Below are 21,288 nucleotides of genomic sequence, written 5' to 3'. Positions count from 1 at the left end.
TCAAGAACCACTGGATGGATTCGGATGAAACTTTCAGGGATGCTTGGCCTCATGACCAGCACAAACTTATTAAATTTTGGGATCGATCTGGTACTGGGCAAGGATTCTGGATTATATTTCTTGTTTTTTTACTTAATTTTTGAGAGCGGTCAGGTTCATTTTCAGTATTCTCGTTTGTGAGAGCAGTCGAGTTTATTTCAGATATTCTCATTTTAAAAATAATCTCTGTTGAGAGGACGCTGGTGTTGCTTTGGCAGAGGTTTGTGCTCTCTGGGTGCTCTTATTATTATTATTATTATTATAGTGATTTCTGATTTAGGTACAAGGCTAGCAAATTTGAGAAAGGGGGATTAGTAAATACCATTGACCCCAGGTAGAGTGAAGGGCAAATTTTATCAAAACAGGATTTGAATTCAGATCACAGAGGAATGAATTAAAATTCCAGAAAGAGGCTTCCTGAAGCATAACTGTTTCTTATTTCTTTATTGCTCACAAGGGGCTAAACATAGAGGGGACAAACAAGGACAGACAAAGGGATTAAGTTGATTACATCGATCCCAGTGTGTAAAGGATGAAAGGCAAAGTCGACCTCAGCAGAATTTGAACTCAGAACATAAAGACAGACAAAATACCGCTAAGCATTTCGCCCAGCATGCTAACGCTTCTGCCAGCTCACCGCCTTAATATAACTGAAGCATAACTGTTTCTGCCAACTGGCAGAGACAGCAACAGTTGTTGGAGACTATAGTGACTGCAACATCAACAATGATCTGCAAAAGGAACTTCTGCATGGTCATTACTCAACCTGCTAGAAATAGCAGCCAAATATCCCTTCCTCAAATTACACCTGCTACTGTCTTACAGACACATCATATGATGTAGTCCTACATACACTATGACTGAATAAAAGACAGGATGATCCTAGATATGTCTGTTGGATCTGGGTTCCCCTGGTGGGGTGGAGCTCTCAAACAACAACAACAAATAAAGCAGTAGATTCTATTGAGAAATGGTAATACTTACATAGCTGCACATATTGCTAGTACCATGTGTGCCTTTGGTAACCTGAAATCAGTTGACAGATGTTAGAGAAGAGTAGGATGAGAGGGGAAAAAAAAACAAAACTATTTGGAGTTAGACCGTTTAGTATGTGGTGAATATTATGGTAGTTGTATATTGTGCATTAGAATATCAGTACTATACTGTATACTGTTGTGTCACTACAATAGTACTATAGATGATGTAATAGAATGCTACTACAATACTATATGTGATGTACAGTGTATAAGCATCACTATGATTACATGTAGGTGTTATATACAGCATTATTGTTTACTAAATGATGCCTTAGAGTGTGATTACAGTATTATAGGTGATACATAGTGTATTACCATTACTACGATACATATAAGTACTATATAGTGTATTACTATGCTACTACAGTACTATATGTACGTGTATGTGCATATAGTGTGTTAGACAGACTATAAGTCCTGTATAATAAGTTAGAGTGTATAACTACAATGTTATAAGTACTATTTAGTGCAGCCAATCTTGACGTTTGGTAGCTTTGACAAAGAAAGAGTAAGTAAAACAATAGCGGACTACCACCACCACCACTACATATAAATACATACACATGTGCACAGCTAGTGTTTTTTTTGTGACACTGTTAAATACAAATGATATACAGAGTGTACTGATAAAGATCAATGAATTTTAATAAAATTGCAAAAAATAAATGTTAGAGGGAGAGAAATTGAAAGCCATTATTTTGACTTACCGTAGTAACTTGAGGGCTAACTGGCATATAGATTCATATGTCTGTTGACAGTTGAAACCTGAATGGATAACAAATGGGATATATTAATTTCTTATAGAACCTCTGCTGGCCTATGATAAATTACAATGTTTGTTAATATGTAAGACTGTGCTGTTTATATGAAACAACATTTCCTTATATATAAATGTGCAGTATTGTCTGTTTAATGTATCCTAACATCATATATGTAACATATAGAAGTATGAAGTACATACACTCTGACAGATAGAAGTGGTACATACACCGTAACAGATAGAGGTAGTACATACACAGTGACATATAAAGGTACATACACTGTGACGTACAGGGGAGGTACATACTGTGACATACAGAAGTGGTACATACACTGAGAGAGATAGAAGAGGTACATACACTGAGAGAGATAGAAGAGGTACATATACTGTGACATATAGAGGTGATAAATGCAGAATGACAGACAGGAGGTTCATACACCTCTGTCTGTCATGACAAATAAAGAGGTACATACACTGTGACAAATAAGGCATGATGAACCAGCTATTATGGACAGTAACAGGCTTTTTGGAATGGCTGGACCCAACAGATGAGGGTTTCTGCGATACTTGAGGTTTAGTGGGTGTCGAACTTGTAAACTGGGTTTTCACACAAGGTATTGTTGCCTTCACTGGAGTTCGCTTGTAAGTTTTCGTTTTTCCAGGTTGGCAAAGTTTGTTATCTTCAGAATCTGTTGTTTCGGCGACACCACTGTAATCCGAACAAAATACACTAGATTCTGAATGGCTTTTCCTCTTAGGTATCAATGGATGAATGATGGCTCCAGAAAGGTTGTTTTTACTCAGTGGCATCGACAACGTTGACTTTGCCAAAGCTGCTACTCCAGATTCCTGAAAGAAAAGTAAGGAAGAAAAAAAAAAAAGCAAACAAATCAATACTAGCACCACAAGCAGTAGCACTACTACAACCATCATAACAACCATCATAATACCACCACCACTACCCTACTATTGCCACTATTACCATCATCATAATCACATTCAATGACATGGTAATGTGGGAGAGCTCTAAGTGGTCACTGGCTACAAGAAATAGCAGTCAAATCTTTAAATCATACACTTCTGTCATACATAAAGAAGAATATACAAGGCAATGTAGTCCCTTATACACAAAGTTGGGATGGCGGCAGCTAAAACACTTTCAATCAGAAGTCTTGTCTAATCAAAGTTGACCTGGGACTAAAAACAAATAAAACAACAACAGTAGCAGTGCCGCCGCTGCCACCACCACCACCACAACAACAAAACTGTGAATCTTTACTTACATTAAACTTTGCTGAAATCCCAGATTCCTCAGCAAAAGAATCTCCAGACTGCAAAAGAAAAATAAAAGGTCAATTAGAGAGACTCAAACTGGATCCTGTGGGTAAGGTGTCTACACAATTAAACTCTGGCTGATACAATCCACCAAGCTATCAACAGGAATCATGAGAGGTGCATAGTTTACAGTTTATTACTGTAAACAATAGACATACTGTAGATATTGATTTTAAATTTTGAGGGAAGGGCTACATCAACCCCAGTGCTCAACTGGTACTTTTTCGTTGACCCCCAAAAGGATGAGAGGCAGTCGATCTTGGTGGAATTTGAACTCAGAATTTAGAGATTGAGGAAACACCATTAAGCATTTTGCCCAGTGTGACAATGATTCTACCAGCTTGCTGCTTTACATACTGTAAATATTAATGTTTTCTTTGTTAGCTTATAGTGCTGACTTCAAGACTTTGGCATGGTTAATACCATAGTTCTAAAACTGTGATTGTAGGCTTACAAACTTACACACACACACACACACATGTGCATATATGTGTATGGTTTTGTGTGTATGTGTGTACATGTGTATGTGGTTGTGCACAAGTCTGTATGTATGTTTACACTTGCAGACTATGTAAGTTTGTCCACAGTTGTCATTTACCCTGCCAACAAAAACGTCTACTTGCTTTACTCCTTTGAAGAGGTGAAATAAGAGATTCCTAACTTGAAAAAAGAGGCAAAGGTTAGCAACAGGAAGGACTGTCCATCACTTTCACCAACTGACATTAAAGAGGATGATGCACTCCAACATACATTATCTATCATGACCATTGTCATTTGATATCCATCTTCCATGCAAAATGTAAAACGTACCAGTTCCTGATAACGGTCAAAGAGATCTTGCATTAAGTTGTAGGCAGCGTCACGGGATACAAATGAACCAAAAACATACTGAAACAAAGTAAACAGGATTGTGATTAAATACTTATGAACTCTAACAAAGCTGAATTTAATTATAATATCATTTAGAGTTTAATACAGAAGAAAGAGCACCATAGAGCAAGCTGCTATAATAATAATAATAATAATAATAATAATAATAATAATAATAATAATAACAATAACAATAATAATAATAGTAGTAGCAGTAGTAGTAGTAGTAGTAATGATAATAATAATAATAATAATAAAAACAACAATAATAATGGTTTCAAATTTTGGTAGAAGGCCAACAATTTTGGGAGAGGGGGTAAGTCAATTATGTCAACCCCAGTGCTCAGTTGGTACTTATTTAATCAACACCAAAAGGATGAAAGGGAAAGTTGACCATGGTGAAATTTGCACTCAGAATGTGCAGACAGATGAAATGCCACCAAGCATTTTGTCCAGCATGCTAATGACTCTGCCTTTATAATAATAATAATAATAATAATAATAATCCTTTCTACAATAGGCACAAGGCCTGAAATTATGGGGGAGGGGGCCAGTCAATTAGATCGACCCCAGTATGCAACTGGTACTTAATTTATCAAGCCCGAAAAGATGAAAGGCAAAGTTGATCTTGGCAGAATTTGAACAGAACATAAGGACGGATGAAATGCTGCTAAGCATTTTGCCTGGAGTGTTAATGATTCCACCTTTACTGCTGCTACTACTACTACTACTACTACTACTACATCAACAACAGTCCTTTCTGTTATAGGCCTGGAATTTTGGGAGAAGGAGGCTAATTGATTACATTGATCATAGTGCTCAACTAGTAGTTATTTTACTAGCTTCAAAAGGATGAAGGCAAAGTCAGCCTTGGCCAAATTTGAACTAGGAACATAATGAATCAGAAGACTACTGGGAAGCATTTTTACCAATGCTCCAAGTCTGTCAATCCACCACATAATACGAATAATAATGATAATGGTTTCAAATTTTACTACAAGGGCAGCAATTTGGGGGAGGGGATGAGTTGATTACTGGTACTTATTTTATCGACCCAGAACGAATGAAAGGCAAAGTCAACCTCAGAGGAATTTGAACTCACAACATAAAGACGAATGAAATGCTGTTAAGCATTTTGCCTGGCATGCTAATGATTCTGCCAGCTCACTTCCTTACTACTACAACAACAATAGCAGCAGCAGCAGCAGCAACAACAACAACAACATGGAAAGAAAACCAAAGACCAAGCAGCTATGATGATGATTATGTAAGTTAGTTCATAATCACACACACAGTTAGTTCATAATCACAACTAGCAGTCTCGAAAAGGTCACTTGTCCGGAAAGAAATAGCAATGGATTTCCCACAAATGGTTAGAACTCTTCTGATCACAGGCCGGCTTGATGAAGGGTGACCTGGGGCTAAGCGACAAGAACACAAAGACAGAAACACACATGGCTGCACAGGACACACACATGCGCGCGCGTGGACATACGTGGACATACGTGGACATACCAATAACATATATTTGAAAAAGGGTATAATCGACTATACTGACCCCAACAGTTGACTAAACCATAATTTTATTGACCCCTCCCCCACATTGACAGTAGCATTATTGGAACTCATTTAATATGATGTAACTAAACTGAACAAGACAGTTCTGTTGCTCTACCATTCCAATGTTCCATTAACACAAGACATTGCAAAAGTTGAATCTGGCAAACTATTCTATCTAGAATTAGGAAGCACCAAATTAGAAATTGTACAAAATATAAAAAAAATCCTACAAATATCCTTAAAACACAGCACACACAAGCTAATTTGTAGTTTTACTATTTGTGCCATGTGAAGAATCCATATTTTTAGTTTGAAGTAACGTGATTTATTCTGGCAAGCCATGACTGTAACTAGTGGAAGTATGTTAGCATCTATACAGAATTGTTCTGTGTAATAGCTGTAGGTTTGTAAAGAGAGAGGGAAAGAGAGAGACAGAGTGAAAGGTATGTCGGTCACACTTCACTTAACAATGATGTCTTGCAGATTACTTTCGGTTCTGCTTAAAATAGCAGCAAGTGGTTCCATGTGAAGCACTCTCAACGTGTTTGGTGTGTTGTATATGTGTGTGTGTGTGAAGTGTGTTTACACACACACACATATATAAAGATACACAGGCACACACAGACAAAGAGACACACACACCTGGTGATCTTACGTAAATAACCAAGACAACCATTAATTAACGAAGTACTCAATACATATAATTATGCAGAGTTTAATTATTTTCATTAGTGCTATCATTAATTGCTCATTTCTAATTACTTGAACTCTCGTCGGGAGCAATATTACTGTCAATGATAATGATGCTTGGTTTATAAATAAATTAACAGGAAAAATAAACAAAAACACCATCACAACACACAAAAAAACCTAGAAAACTAACTCATAATCGACCATTTATTTAGTTTTATTTAATGAAATGATTGGTTTATAGCAACTCGAGAATTTTTTATGTAAATTAATTAGCAATTTAAATTATATTTAAAAGCTATGCAGTCAATTTTTTTAGAAATAAATTCTTACCGAAATGCAAATTCCCTTGAATTAATTATTGAAATGATCTTTACAAGGGGGAATAACTCGGTCTTGTTTATAATCAGTCATGTCACCCCCAGTGTTAGTAGTACGAAGTCCAAAACTGCTGTATACCACGACGACCACCACTGCCATCGTCATTATCACCACCCACCCTCCTCTTCTTTGTTTTAACGACCGTTTTTCATGTTAGCAAAGTCAGCGGTAACTTGTTTCCAAGTAAGGTACTATTTTCCTTAGTCGTTTGAAAGACCAACAGCTCAACCACTGGACATGTTTTTTACACAGCACACAAATAGCAAGATGATAGAAAGACACTCGCGCGTGCGACAGGCTATTGTGTTCATTCCATCTACCGATGTCACGTCAGCCTGAGAATATATCGATGATACATAGTGACAACAACAAACCAGCAACCTTGTGGTTGTGAAATGAAGTCTTTGAGTGCAGTTATGCCATAGCCTATACACACACTTGCATGTATGTATATACATACGTGTGTAATATACACACATATATATATCATCATCATCATCATCGTTTAATGTCCGCCTCCCATTCTGGCATCGGTGGGACGGTTTGACAGGAGCCAGCCAGGCAGAAGCCTGCACCAGACTTCTGTAACTGTTTTGGCAGGATTTTTACAGCTGGATGCCCTTCCAAACGCCAACCACTTTACAGTGTGGACTGAATGCTTTTTAAGTGGCACCTGTACTGACATTGTCACCAAGTATCTTGGAAGACAAAAACATCTTTTGAGAGGGGAGGGACATTGGGGGAGATGATGAAAGGTTATAGTGAGACAAAGAGACAGAAGCAGGTACCTTGCTGTAGAGGAGGTACAAGGTTACTCGGTTGGAGAGAGAGAAAGGGATAGAAAGATATCAGGAATGAAGACAGAAACAGGTGTGCTGCCACAAAAGAGATACAAGGTTATCCAATCTCCAGGGCTGTGAGGACAGGATTGGGGAGTGAGAAGTAGGCACAATGCATGAAGGAGGAAATGTGAGGAAGAGAAGAGATGTAGATAAGCTTGTTGGGGTAGAATGTGTGAAAAGTTTTCTTGTTATGTGTAGGAAGAACACAGGTCGGGGGTTAGCGAATAGCAATGATACAGTGAGACAGGGCGTGTGGGTGGAACACACAGGTCAGGGGTTAGCGGATAGCAATGATACAGTGAGACAGGGCCAAGAGGACAATATTGGGAAGTGGGAAGTACGGACAGTGCATGAAGTGGAAATATGAGGAAGAGAAGAGCTGTAGAGATGCAGTTTGGTCTGTTGTGGTAGGGTGTGTGAGAAGTTTTCTTGTTAAGTGTGGGTGGGACACACAGCACTTCTAGAACTCAGGCAGGTCTTCTCAAGAACCTCATATCACCAGACATCTCAGTCCATTGTCATTTCCTCTGTGAGGCCCAACTTCCTGAGAGTGGTCCTTACCACTTCATCCCACGTCTTCCTGGGTCTCCCTCTTCTGCAGGTACCATCCACTTTCAGTGATTGGCACTTCTTTATGCAGCTGTCCTCATTCATACGCATCACATGTCCAAACCAACATAGTCTTCCCTCTTGCATGCTCAATCCGATTCCTCTTATGCCCAACTTTTCTTTCAATACTTTTGCACTTCGTCGTACATGCACACTGACATTGCACATCCAGCAAAGCATACTACCTTCATTTCTATCCACTCTATGCATGTCTTCTACATTCAGAGCCCATGTCTCACTACCATGGAGTATAGCTGTTTGCACACAAGCATCATATAGTCTACCTTTCACTCTGAGAGAGAATCCTTTTGTTGTCAACAAAGATAACAGCTCTCTGAACTTCATCTATCCTATTCTTAGTCTAAACATCCCATGTCTTCTTGGGTCTCCATCATGTCCAAGTTCTAGCCACATTTAGCACTCAGCACTTCTTTATACAGTTGTCCTCATCCATATGTATCATGTGTCCATACCAATACAGTCTTCTTTCTTGCACACAACTGATTCCCCTAATGCCCAGTTTTTTTTTACTCAGCCTCATTGTATTAATTATTTCTGCACACCCAGCAGAACATGCTTCATTTCTTTCTATTCTTCTCAAGTCCTTTGCATTCAAGGCCAATGTCTCACTACCATGCACTACAGGTCTAATACAAGTATCATACAGTCTATCCTTCACTCTTATGAAAAAGATCTTTGTTGTTAGCAGTGGTAGTAACTCTCTGAACTTTCTCCAACCAGTTCTTACTCGAGCTATAATACTTACACAACTATCACCTCTCTTATTAATTACATCTCCTAGAAAACAAAAGCTATCAACTACTTCTAGTGAACTTTCTGGGTATTTAAGACACTCAATTTTGTGCTTGTACGAACTGCTCTAGTTCATACAAGCACAAGCATATGATGCCTACATTTTCAGATAATCTGCTAGTGATTCCACTACATCTCTTCTGTGCCCATAGCTTACATTAAGTACAACGGATGGATTTAAATCTATTCCTTTTTAGCGTATCAAGTAAGGCCTTTTCCCTGAAGGTTCCAGGGTCCTGTCATCTTTCCTACTTACTAAAAAAACATTTGTCTTTGCTAGGTTTGCTTTAAGGCCTCTCAATTTCAGGTTTAGCTTCCATGCCTGACATTTCTTCTCTAACTCCCACATAGACTCATCTATGAGAACTAAATCATCAGCATATAAGAGTTCTCATGGACAGCCAGTCTTAAACTCCACTATGATGGCTTGTAGGGTTGTGATGAATAGAAGGACTGGAAGAATCAACTCACTTTAATAATGAAGATAAAACAAACTAAAGAATATATGTGTATTGCAGGAAATATGTTGGTAATAAATATGTCCAAAAAATGAGGTTTCATGGAGAAAAATGAAAATTTTATTAAAAGCAAAGACTCATAACAAACATGGTGGAACAAGCTGCAAAGGATAACTATGCATAATCTTAAACTGAGTAGCAGAATAGTGAGTGCAGGTAAAGTGTAAGAAGAATTATCTAAACTTTTGAACTTGAGCATAAAGTAACAAATGATAGACTGACACAGCTTGTTTCTGGCAATATAGCTGCTGAATTTAAACTGAAACAAATGCTGCTGCCGTTTTGAAAGTCCTAGAGCTTTGAGAGGAGTTTAAAAGAATGCTACCAACCATTATACAAGCAAACAGAAAAGCTTGAGTTACTACAGCAATGTTTCAATGTGCTTGTACCACAAGTAAATGAAATTAAAAATTTACTTTTTAACTTTTACATTCTGTATTATTAAATAATATGAGTTGATAATGTATATATATGGCATGGATGTGCAATGTCAGTATGTGCAACAGACCGCTAGTGTATTGAAAGAAAAGGGCCTTAGAGGAATTAGATGCAGTGTGCAAAAGAGAAGACTGCTGGTTTGGTCATATGATGCATATGGATGTGCACAGTTGCATACAGAAGTGCTGATCACTTTAAGCGGGTGGAACTTGTGGAAGAAGGAGATCCAGAAAGACAGTATGAAGTACTGAAGTCCGATCTCAAGACATTGAGCTTCATGAAGGAGATGAGCAAGATATCTGGTGCTTTGCTGTACTAAAGAAGGTCCATCTGCCATAGCATGATTGATACTGGCGCTGGTGCCACATATAAAGACCCAGTACACTCTGGTTGGCATTAGGGAGGGCATCCAGCTGTAGAAACCATGCCAGAACAGACAATGGAACCTGGTGTGGCCTCTGGCCTCACCAGCTCCAGTCAAACTGGTCAACTCATGCCAGCATGATGATATGGAAAATACATACACTATATGCGGAATATGATAAACAATAATAAAATTGCAGAAAATACTGTAAATATCACATAAATATATATAGTAATGTGATATTTACAAAATTTCCTGCAATTTAGTTATTGTTTATCATACAGTGCATATATTTTCCATATCACATATATACAATATCAACCTAGTCAGGATATTGTGAGGTGTGTGTGTGTGTGTGTGTGTGTGTGTCTGTATGTATAACACACACAACTACATGTACACAGAATTCTGCATAAACAGAGATGTTTAATGATGGCAGTAATAGAGTCGCACAAACTACGTGCACGCGCGCGCACACACACACACACACACACACTCATTATTTTGAAGTGTAGAGTTTCATTTCTTACCTTCTCTGTTGTGGTTTGTACTCCGATTGCATTTGGAATGATGAATGCTGTTTTCTCTTTGGTCACACAAAGAACATTGTCAAGAGGGATTTCAATCTGAAAGAAAGGATGCCAAGTTCCACCATTATTCAAAGACAACCTTAAAGACAGACAGCTATGATTGTGTGGTTAATAAGTCTGTTTCACAACTAAATGATTCTGAATTCAATTACATTGGGTCACATCTTCACACTTTGGGCAAATGTCTTTTGGCACAGCTTTGGGTCGATCAATATCAGGTGAAGGAGAAACATTAAACTGAAACAGAAACTAGGAGATAACCTGCTGTGAATGTGTGTGTGTGTGTGTGTGTGTGTGCATACATGGGTGTAACTATCTTATGTATTATGTATATGAGCAGGTATGGTCATGTGGTAAAGAAAACTTCATTATACAACTTCATGACTTGTTAGAACTTCCACCACGGCTTCAAGTTAACCAATGGCTTGTAAATAGAATTTGGTAGATGGAATCTGTGCAGGAAGTCCATTATATGTGTCTCTGTATATCTGTATCTTTTGCCAACATAGATCAGCAATACATGTAAACATCAGCAACAAATCAAATGAACAGATGTCTCTGGACTACAATACCCTAGAGTATATTTGTTTTGCCTTAGTTGCACTGATGCTCCCTTGTCACTCGAACTGCTGACTGGCCAGTTAGAAATCAATAACCAATCATACTTTTCTACATGAAATAAAATAAATCAGAAATTGTAATGGCTGTAACTTTGTGAAACATGTGGCACATATGGTAAGTTCAAGTTCCATGAAAGTACAGCAAATGTGTGGTGTGTGGGGGAACACAAGAGGGATGGTGAGTGAAGGAGAGGACAGACATAGGGTGGGCTTGAGAGAACCAGATTTGGGGAGAGAACAGAGATATTGAATGGGGCCTAAATGGAGATGGGGAGAAATACATTGGGTGAGCCTTGCTAGTTGAAAGGGGCCATGATCATTGTGGTCTCAATAGAAGAGACAGAAAACACTGAGCAAAAAAGGGCCAGTAGTTGTAATATGCTAGTGCGTGTCTTTGCCTTCCTCTCTATGTGATTGTATAGTGGGATCAATGTACCACACGTTGTCTATGCTGTTATGTGGGTCACATATGATTCCAGCTCTCAAAAGCAAGGGGAATGTTACTTACATGCCTGCCACGGCCTCTGATCTTGGAATAGAAACAAAACCAACCAAGGGATATGTACAGGTGTCCCTGCAGGAGAATATCTCCTTGGTATGCACAGGAATAATCTGTAAGAATCAGGAAAAAAATAATGATAATTACAATAAAATGAAATATTAAAAATTGTCAATGAATGAAAACAACAAATTAGGATTTAATTAAGGAAAACATTTAGTTAATTGGTTAGAAAGTAATGGGTCAATAAGTCAAATCCACTTCAAGTATTTCTCTGTATATCTGGAGTGGGATAATTTTTACACTGCTCCTTGAAGAATCTTACAACTGGAACACAAACATTATGAGGTTAAGATGCTAGACTACTGACTACATGGTCGTGTGGTCAGCTCTTAATACAGTCACTGTGCTTCGTTTAGTCTGCATGGCTTAACCAAAACCAATTTTTCACTAGTCCCTACTTCATCACAGTTGACTGTTTAGTGGCAGAAAAGTATATTCATGCAGCTGTAGAAACAAATGAATCGTCTCTCTATGAGAGTACAGGAAAATGGATAGAAGGAGACAGTAAAACCTTTCTAAGGTAATGACGGCTAGTCTAAAGAAAAGGGCATTACCCACTGAATGATCACCAGTTCATATGAAATTGACCAAGATACTTAACCGTCTATAGTCCAGTGTATCTGGCCATAATTAGGTATCACAGTGTGGTAGAGTTCACTGTACTATGTCCATGACCAAGGCACTTTACTGTGAACTATCCAGTCTACCTCTACTTAGTTGCAAGAAGGTACTATTATATAAAGATGACCACTCCATCTGTGATACAATCTGTCTTAACTAGCAACACGTTTACAGCTTATCCATCTTATTCTAAGTTAAATGATATATTGCCATAATTATTATAGTGTTGGACAAAATGCCTTGTAACATTTGTTCTGACTTTCTGTAGCCCAAGTTCAAGTCCAACTGAGGTCAACTTTGCCTTTCATTCTTTCAGGAGTCAGAAAAGAACAACCAATCTAGAGTGGTACATTGTAAAAACATCCAAAATGACTGCCTTGTAATATTTCTTCCAGCTCTTTACATTCAATTCCTACTTTTAGCTTGCTTGATGGCTTTTAGCAGAGGTCATTTCTTCATTTGGGGTAGATTTCTGGTTTAAGGATACCTCCATCATACCAGTCTTGGAGGTTTTCTAAAGAGTAATAGACACTCCTTTCATTCCTAATTATAAGTCAAAACAAAGACAAACACACAAAAAAGCCCTTAAAGAAACACTAATCTTATGGAAACTTTATATTTTTATATCTAATACCTTCTTCACTTTCTGCAACAGAGATGAGTTTTATGAAAACTTGTTAAACAAAATAATTTTAACTGCTTGTCTTGACTTAACCAAATTAACATTTACAAAATAAAATTACAGAGTGTAGAATTCATTAACTATTCGATAAGATATTGATTAATGAAGCTTTCATTGGATTTGGCAGGCTTCTTTTCTCACATGATTAATCAATTTCTGCTGTTTTTGTTGCCAAATTTTACCTCTAAGGAAATATCTAAAAAAAATGAAATCTTTTGCTTTAGAAATGTCCATGTTAGGTGAAAGAGATTTATATTTGAGCCACTGCAGGTGATAGAACTAATTAATAGAAGACATTTAACTGTCATCTTTAGGTCACACAGAATTATCTTTGAGCCTCTGTGTGTGTGCATGTGAGTATCAGTGTATTGTGTGTGTGTGTGTGTGTAGTTATGTGAATGTGCATAAATTTAGTTTTGTGTGTTTTAATGTGTATAAGTGTAATTTTGTGTGAGTGAGTGTGTATGTGTAGTTTTATATACGCAAACAATATAGAACATATTTTACACAATAATGATGAAGTGTGTATAGCCTAGTAGGTATGTGCGTTTCTGTTGTATTGTTATGTAACTACACACACACAAAGGCAAACCTGTACACAGATACATACATACATATATATATATATACACACAAGTATACATCCAAACAAAAACGTGCACAGAATATTCTCCTCATGGCCTGGCTTTTGGGTAGTAATGACAAGTGCTCCAGTTGGTTCGATCAATGGAAAAGCCTGCTTGCAAAATTCTTGTGCAAGTGGATGAGCATTCCACTGACATGCTTACCCTTAGTATAGTTCTGAGAGAGAGATTCAGTGTGACACAGAATGTGACAAGGCTGGCCCCTTTGAATTACAGGTACATCTCTTGTTTGCCAGGTGAGTGGATTGGAGAAATAAAAAATAAAGTGTCTTGCTCAATGACACAATGTGCTGCTGGGAATCGAACTCACAACCTTACGATTATGAGCTGAACACCCTAGTCCCTAAGCCATGCACTTTCACATTTTTCTCATAAACACAGAGAAACTAAAGAATTTCTTTATTGATGAATATCCAGTTGTCTAATTAACTCAACAGCTTAATCACTCAGCTATTGTATAAGTGGCTGGGTATTCCACAGACATGTATACTCCTAATGGCACCATTGCAGGTCTAGTACATCTGAAAGGCTTCCACACAGACTCTGTCTCCCAATTTCAACCCACAAGACTTGAGTTGAGCTAAGGTGACATTAGAAGACACTTGCTCAAGATGTCACACAGTGGTATTCAAATCTGGGACCTTATGATTGCAAAGTCACTTTCTAACCACTTCACCATGCATGTGGCCTGCAAATAAATATATATTTATTTCTTTATTGCCCACAGGAAGCTAAACATAGAGAGGACAAACAAGGACAGACAAAGGGATTAAGTCGATTACATCGACCCCAGTGTGTAACTGGTACTTATTTAATCGATCCTGAAAAGATGAAAGGCAAAGCTGACCTTGGTGGAATTTGAACTCAGAATAGAACGGAAGACGAAATACCATTAAGCATTTCACCCAGCATGCTAGTGGTTCTGCCAGCTCACTACCCTATATTGGATCATCCTATAAATAATGCGGAACAAAATCCCGTTGGTGGAACAAAATCCCATTGTAACTGTTGAGGAACTAGCAGAGAAGTTTGGATTTGGTCATTCAACCATTCATCAACACCTGCGTGCCATTGGAAAAGTCAGCAAATTGGGTCAATGGGTACCTCACAAACCTTGAGTCTAATGCTTGGCCACATAAGGCAAAGATGACATTCCAAAGGATGGAGCAGTTGGAATAGGAAACAATGTCCCACCCACCATATTCACTGGACATTGCCCCATCTGATTATCACTTATTCTGCAGTCTTCAAAATCATTTGGACGGAAAATATATGAATTCTGTAGATGAGGTCAAAACAGTGCTGGAGGAGTATTTTTCGTCACGGACAAGTGAATTTTGGAAGAGGGGCCTTGCAAGTCTACCAGATAGATGGAAGAGCATTGTAGAAAATGTAGGAGAGTATAATTTAGATTAAAAAAAGACTTTGTTATCTCAATTTTGAAAAATAAAAGAGGTATAAGAAAACCGCATTATTTATGAGAAGACCCAATACAAATACAACTATACACAAAAACACACACATATAAACATACAAAAATAATACATAAACACACAGACACACACACACACATATATATATGTATGTTAAAAAAAATATGTAACCACTCATATGAATATATACACACAAAAACACAGACACAGAACATGCACAAGGAGCTGGCTTTGCAACCATGTGATTTCAGGTTCAGTCCTACTGCGTGGCACTTTAGGCAAGTGTTCTCTATCTCCCTTAACCAACCAATGTCTTGTGAATGAATTTGGTAGACAGAAAATATGTGGAAACCTGCTGTGTATACATCTGTGTGTGTGTGTTTGTGTCCCCTACCAGCAAAAGAGATCAAAATAATAAATATCAGACTTAAAAAATAAGTACTGGGGGTGATTTGTTTGAGTAAACTCTTCATGGGCCGTGACTGCTGAGGACATGCGTAAGCTTGCAAGGAATGAAGCCAGTACGCTCCGCTGGATTTGTAATGTCAGTGTGCATACACGACAGAGTGTTAGTACCTTGAGAGAAAAGTTGGACATAAGAAGCATCAGATGTGGTGTGCAAGAGAGACAACTGCACTGGTATGGTCATGTGTTGCAAATGGATGAAGACAGCTGTGTGAAAAAGTGTCACATCCAAGGAGTTGAGGGAAATTGTGGAAGAGGTAGACCCAGGAAGACCTAGGATGAGGTGGGCCTCACCGAGGCAATGACTAGTGACCAAGACCTTTTGAGATATGCTGTACTTGAGAAGACCCGACAAGCCAAGTGAGACCATAACCCGTGGCCTATGCCAGTAGTGTATAACCAGCCCACTTATGAGTACCCCTCGAGTGCCCTTCATTCACTGGACAATAAACTTTGCTTGCAAAGACCTGTTGAGGCAAGTGAAATCAAAATTGCTGACATGGCCGATGACAGTACCACTTGATTGGCACTCGTGTCAGTAGAACATTAAAAGCACCATCCGAACGTGATCATTGCCAGCAGCGCCTCACTGGCACATGTGCTGGTGGCACGTGAAAAACAACATTTGAGAGTGGTCGTTGCCAGTGCTGCCAGACTGGCTCCTGTGCAGGTGGCACGTAAAAAACACCTTTTGAGCATGGTCGTTGCCAGTACCACCTGACTGGCCCTCATGCTGGTGGCATGTAAAAGCACCCACTACACCCTTGAAGTGGTTTGCGTTGGGAAGGGCATCCAGCTGTAGAGAGACAACTGCGCTGGTATGGTCATGTACTGCAAATGAATGAGGACAGCTGTGTGAAAAAGTGCCACACCCTAGCAGTTGAGGGAACCTGTGGAAGAGGTAGACCCAGGAAGACCTGGGATGAGGTGGTGAAGCACGACCTTTGAACAATAGGCTTTATCAAGGCAATGACTAGTGACCAAGACCTTTGGAGCTATGTTGTGCTTGAGAAGACCCGACAAGCCAAGTGAGACCACAGCCCATGGCCTAAGCCAGTGGGTGTAACCAGCCTACTTATGAGTACCCCTCATTCATTGGACAATAAACTTTGCTTGCGAAGACCTATTGAGGCAATTGAAATCAAAATCAAAATTGCTGACGCGGCCAATGACAGTACCGCCTGATTGGCACTCGTGCTACTGGAATGTTAAAAGCACATCCGAGCGTGGGGTGTAACCAGCCCACTTATGAACATCCCTCATTCATTGGAGAATAAGCTTTGCTTACAAAGATCTATTGAGGCAAGTGAAATCAAATCAAAATCACTAATGTGGCTGATGACAGTTCTGCTTGATTGGCACTTGTGCCAGTGGAATGTTAAAGGTACCATTCGAGTGTGATCGTTGCCAGAAAAAATGACGCAGTGACCTAACAAATTGTATTAAGAATATTGATTGCGATTCTTTAATCCAAGAAATTTGGAATTGTGTAAATGTATGAATTTTAAACATACACAGACACAGAGAAAATCTGCCTTTTATAGTATAGATATATACATGTATATACATACATATATACATATACACACAATACATGTATATACATATAAATATATATATATCTAGAAAGTGCAAACTAATGAAACATTCATTAGTTATAGACTGCTCCTTCTGCTTATACCAGTGGACTATGTTTGACCATGATGGTCATGGCAGTGTTGTCTGTGGCAGAAATTTCATCAGAATATCTTTTAAATCCTTATGTGAACTAAAGACATCAACGTAAAAAGATTTGATGATGATTAATTTCAGAAGTAAATCTGTTGGGTTGTTAATCTGATTACAGTGGATTATCTACACAAATGGTCTGTTCCAGTACTAACCGGGTGATATGACCAGACATCAGGTGATTGGTCAGGAAGGAGTGGTGGTCCAGCCCTGATCAAGCAGATCAAAACTGTTCCAGCCACATCTTTTTTGTGTATCTGAAATGACATTATCCAAAAATGTTCTTATCTTTAAAATATGGTGGAGGTGGAGGGGGTTGTGGTTTTAGGGAGATTTGGCTGTTATTTCTAAAAAGATACTGTTGGAACATCTATGATCAAAGATCCACTTGATGAAGGCCAACTTGAGGTCCAACAACAACATAGCCATATGTGAGACACCTGCCTCACAACCTCTTATGGCTAATAAATCTCACACAAAAACAGAAACCAAGGGAATGAAACCCCAATTTTGACTGCAAAACTGTGATCTTTTTTTATTATATTTCAATTTCTGTTTTAATTTTACATTACAAGTGATTAACAGTGGAGTTGATGGTTACAGGTTTTCAATGACTGATGATCACTGATTTATTACATTTTGGATGGAGCAATTGACAAAGATGAGTTTATATCTGAGACAGAGCAACAACCACTAGGGATTTCACTACCCTCCCCACTTCTCTTTTCTCGAGTATTTATGCATTGTTGATAAGTATACATTGTAAAAGACACACGCATGCACGCACACACACACACACAGACAGACAGAGGTTGTGAGGTTAAGAAATTCCTTTCCCAACCATATGGTTTTGGGTTCAATCTAACTGTGTGGCATTTGGGTGTCTTCTACTATAGTTATGGACCAACAAAAGTCTTGTGGATGGATATGGTAGGTGGAAACTGAAAGAGTCCTGGGGGAAATAGTACCTTGCTTGGAAACTGGTGATTGTTGGTGACAGGGAAGGCATCCAGCTGTAGAAAATCTGCCTCAATAAAATACACAATAGGCTTCTGTCACCAAATTATGCTGTGCAGTGTGATTGGATCAGGAACTGAATGATTGAGTATTTACTCTTATTAGCAGATATCATCCTGGTTTAACTCTGGTGGAAATTGGGGTGAGGGCTGATCTTGAAATAGGATTTAGGGTTGGTATGTTTACTTCTATATTTGCCTAGGGTTAAAGAAACACTCAAACTCCACACTCACTGTGCAAATCTTAAAATATTTTGGTTGTTGCATCTGCAGAGAGAGTCAGGAGATGGAAGATGGTCTACTTACGATCAATTAGAGATTCCGACCGAGGCACAGATTTGAAGAGTTTGTGAAATTTTGCCACTTTAGATTTACTGACAGTTGGGACGTGAAGCAACATTTCCTGGAAAATTGAAGATATGAAAAGAAATAAAATGAATGGAAGGAGGAGGATTGAATAGATATGTGTTTATGTAATATACATACATACATACATACATATATACATATATATATATATATGTAGGTAAAGCAAATTTTAGAGGTAATGCTTGATAATTGTAAGCACCTGTATATGCCAGATAGTGGCCAAGGTGAAAGAATAAATTAAAAACGTAAAATTAAAACATAAAATTAAAATGCTTTAATTTTACATTTTTAATTTATATATATATATATATATATATACATATATGTCTCTTATCTTTTATTTGCTCCAGAACTTTAGTCAAACACATCAACCCAAGTACCTTTTTTCTTTTAAAGCCTGGCACTTACTCTGTTAGTCTAGTACACATTAAGCCTGGTACTTATTCTATCTTTTGCCAAACTGCTAAGTTATTGAGATGTAAACATGCCAACATTGGTTGTCAAGTGGCAGTAGGGGACAAACACAAAGGCACACACATACGTCATCATCATCATCTTTTACCACCCGTTTTCCATGGTGACATGGGTTGGATGGTTTGGCAGGAGTTGGCTAGCTGGAAAGTGTCCAAACCTTGCCAGCATGGAGAACAGATGCTAAAAGATGATGATGATGATGATGAAATATGTGTGTGTGTGTGTGTGTGTGTGTATATATATATATATATATATATATATATATATATACACACACAACAGGCTTCTTTTACTTTCTGTCTACCAAATCCACTCACAAGGCTTTGATTGGCTTGAGGCTATAGTAGAAGATACTTGCCCAAGGTGCCATGCAGTGGACTGAACCTGGAACCATGTGGTTGAGAAGCAAACTTTTTACCACACAGCCATACCTGCACCTATAATAATATGTGTGCATGTGTGTATATATATATATATATATATATATACAGAGAGAGAGAGGGGCAGCATATTTCCATACACACACACACATATATATATATATACATACAGAGAGAGGGGGAGTAAGATAGATATATTATATATATATATATATATATTTGACCATTGACTGAACACTATTCAATTTTTTTTCTCCTTGTCTCCGTATTCTTTCTGTTGAAGAGCGTAGCTCGAAACGTCAAACACTTTCCATATTCCCGAGCGTCATACTAATACATCCTTTTGTTATTTACACCACCTGTCCTCGTCTGTTGTTGTTTTTTCGTACATTCTCCCATATATATATATATATATATATATATATATATATATATATATATATATATATATAAAGAGATAAACAGACAGATATATAGATAGATAGAGCTATTAAATAACACTAGCAGAAATTGAATTAGCCTTGAAACGGGTCATGGTTACCCCCACCTATCTAGCTATATATGCAAACATTTTTTTATCAGTACAAATAAAAGATATTTGTGTGAGTGTTTGCAGGTGTGTATACTGATATCTGTAACCCAGTTCTTAGGACTGTTATTTCTATTTCACTCAGTGACATTTTAAATATCAATACATAAAGATTTGATTGGTCAATATTATTTATGCAGTTCTCATATCCAAGTTTTTTTTTGTAAATCTTATACAACAGCTACAAATGCTATGGTTTAAAAAAAGGTACTTCCAAGGCATCTCTTGACTTGCTATAATTAGCAGCATAGAAATCTAGTTAACAACCCTTCCTTAAAGTTTTAAAAATAGGGGCTATGAAGTAATGAAAGGGGTTCTATAGCAACTAAATTTTCATCAATAAACTCCCCTCCCCCAACTATTTTTAAGATAAGAATAACCATAGCCATGGCAATGTGGGGTACAGTCTACTTCATAACCATGTGGTTTGAAGTTCTATTTTACTGCATGTCACCTTGGGCAAGTGACTTGTATTACAACCTTGGGTCAAACAATGCCTTGTGAGCAGAATCAAAAGACAGAAACTGTATGGAAGTCTGTCACATATGCGTGTACATGTGTGTGTATGCAGCTAGTACACTGTAATGTGGTTGGTGACGGGAAGGGCATCCAGCTGTGGAAACCAAGCCAAATAAAAGTAAAGTTCCCTTCTCGAGTCATACTGATTCATAAGGGCTAGTTTCCAAGTTTCATGGCATATATATTCCCCACCAAATGGGACACTGGTCGGTCACAGAATTACTCATTTTGCTAGCTGAGTGGACTGGAGCAATGTGAAATGAAGTGTTTTTCTCAAGAACACAACAGGTCCAGGAATTGAAACCACAATCTTAAGATCATGAGTCCAACATCCTTATCA

The 21,288-nt window shown here is 38.0% G+C and overlaps 1 protein-coding gene across 3 annotated transcripts in view; it reads right to left on the bottom strand.

Annotated features, from left to right (window-relative positions):
- The window catches only part of LOC106876158 (uncharacterized), a 211,141-nt gene that overhangs the window by 9,374 nt on the left and 180,479 nt on the right, over positions 1 to 21,288 (bottom strand). For all 3 annotated transcript variants that reach the window (XM_089364528.1, XM_089364527.1, XM_089364529.1), the window contains 8 exons: positions 18,924 to 19,020; positions 11,975 to 12,078; positions 10,787 to 10,882; positions 3,982 to 4,059; positions 3,120 to 3,167; positions 2,310 to 2,685; positions 1,784 to 1,841; positions 1,024 to 1,065 (listed from right to left, as the gene is read on the bottom strand). In XM_089364528.1, coding sequence (XP_089220654.1) covers positions 1,024 to 1,065; positions 1,784 to 1,841; positions 2,310 to 2,685; positions 3,120 to 3,167; positions 3,982 to 4,059; positions 10,787 to 10,882; positions 11,975 to 12,078; positions 18,924 to 19,020 — 899 coding nt within the window. The remainder of the gene's footprint in view (positions 1 to 1,023; positions 1,066 to 1,783; positions 1,842 to 2,309; positions 2,686 to 3,119; positions 3,168 to 3,981; positions 4,060 to 10,786; positions 10,883 to 11,974; positions 12,079 to 18,923; positions 19,021 to 21,288) is intronic.

The sequence above is a fragment of the Octopus bimaculoides genome, chromosome 16 (genome assembly GCF_046866305.1).
Source record: "Octopus bimaculoides isolate indiv1 chromosome 16, ASM4686630v1, whole genome shotgun sequence".
Lineage (NCBI taxonomy): Eukaryota > Metazoa > Mollusca > Cephalopoda > Octopoda > Octopodidae > Octopus > Octopus bimaculoides.
The sequence above is the reverse complement of the archived record's forward strand: the minus strand, read 5'-3'. Positions and strand labels throughout refer to the sequence as shown.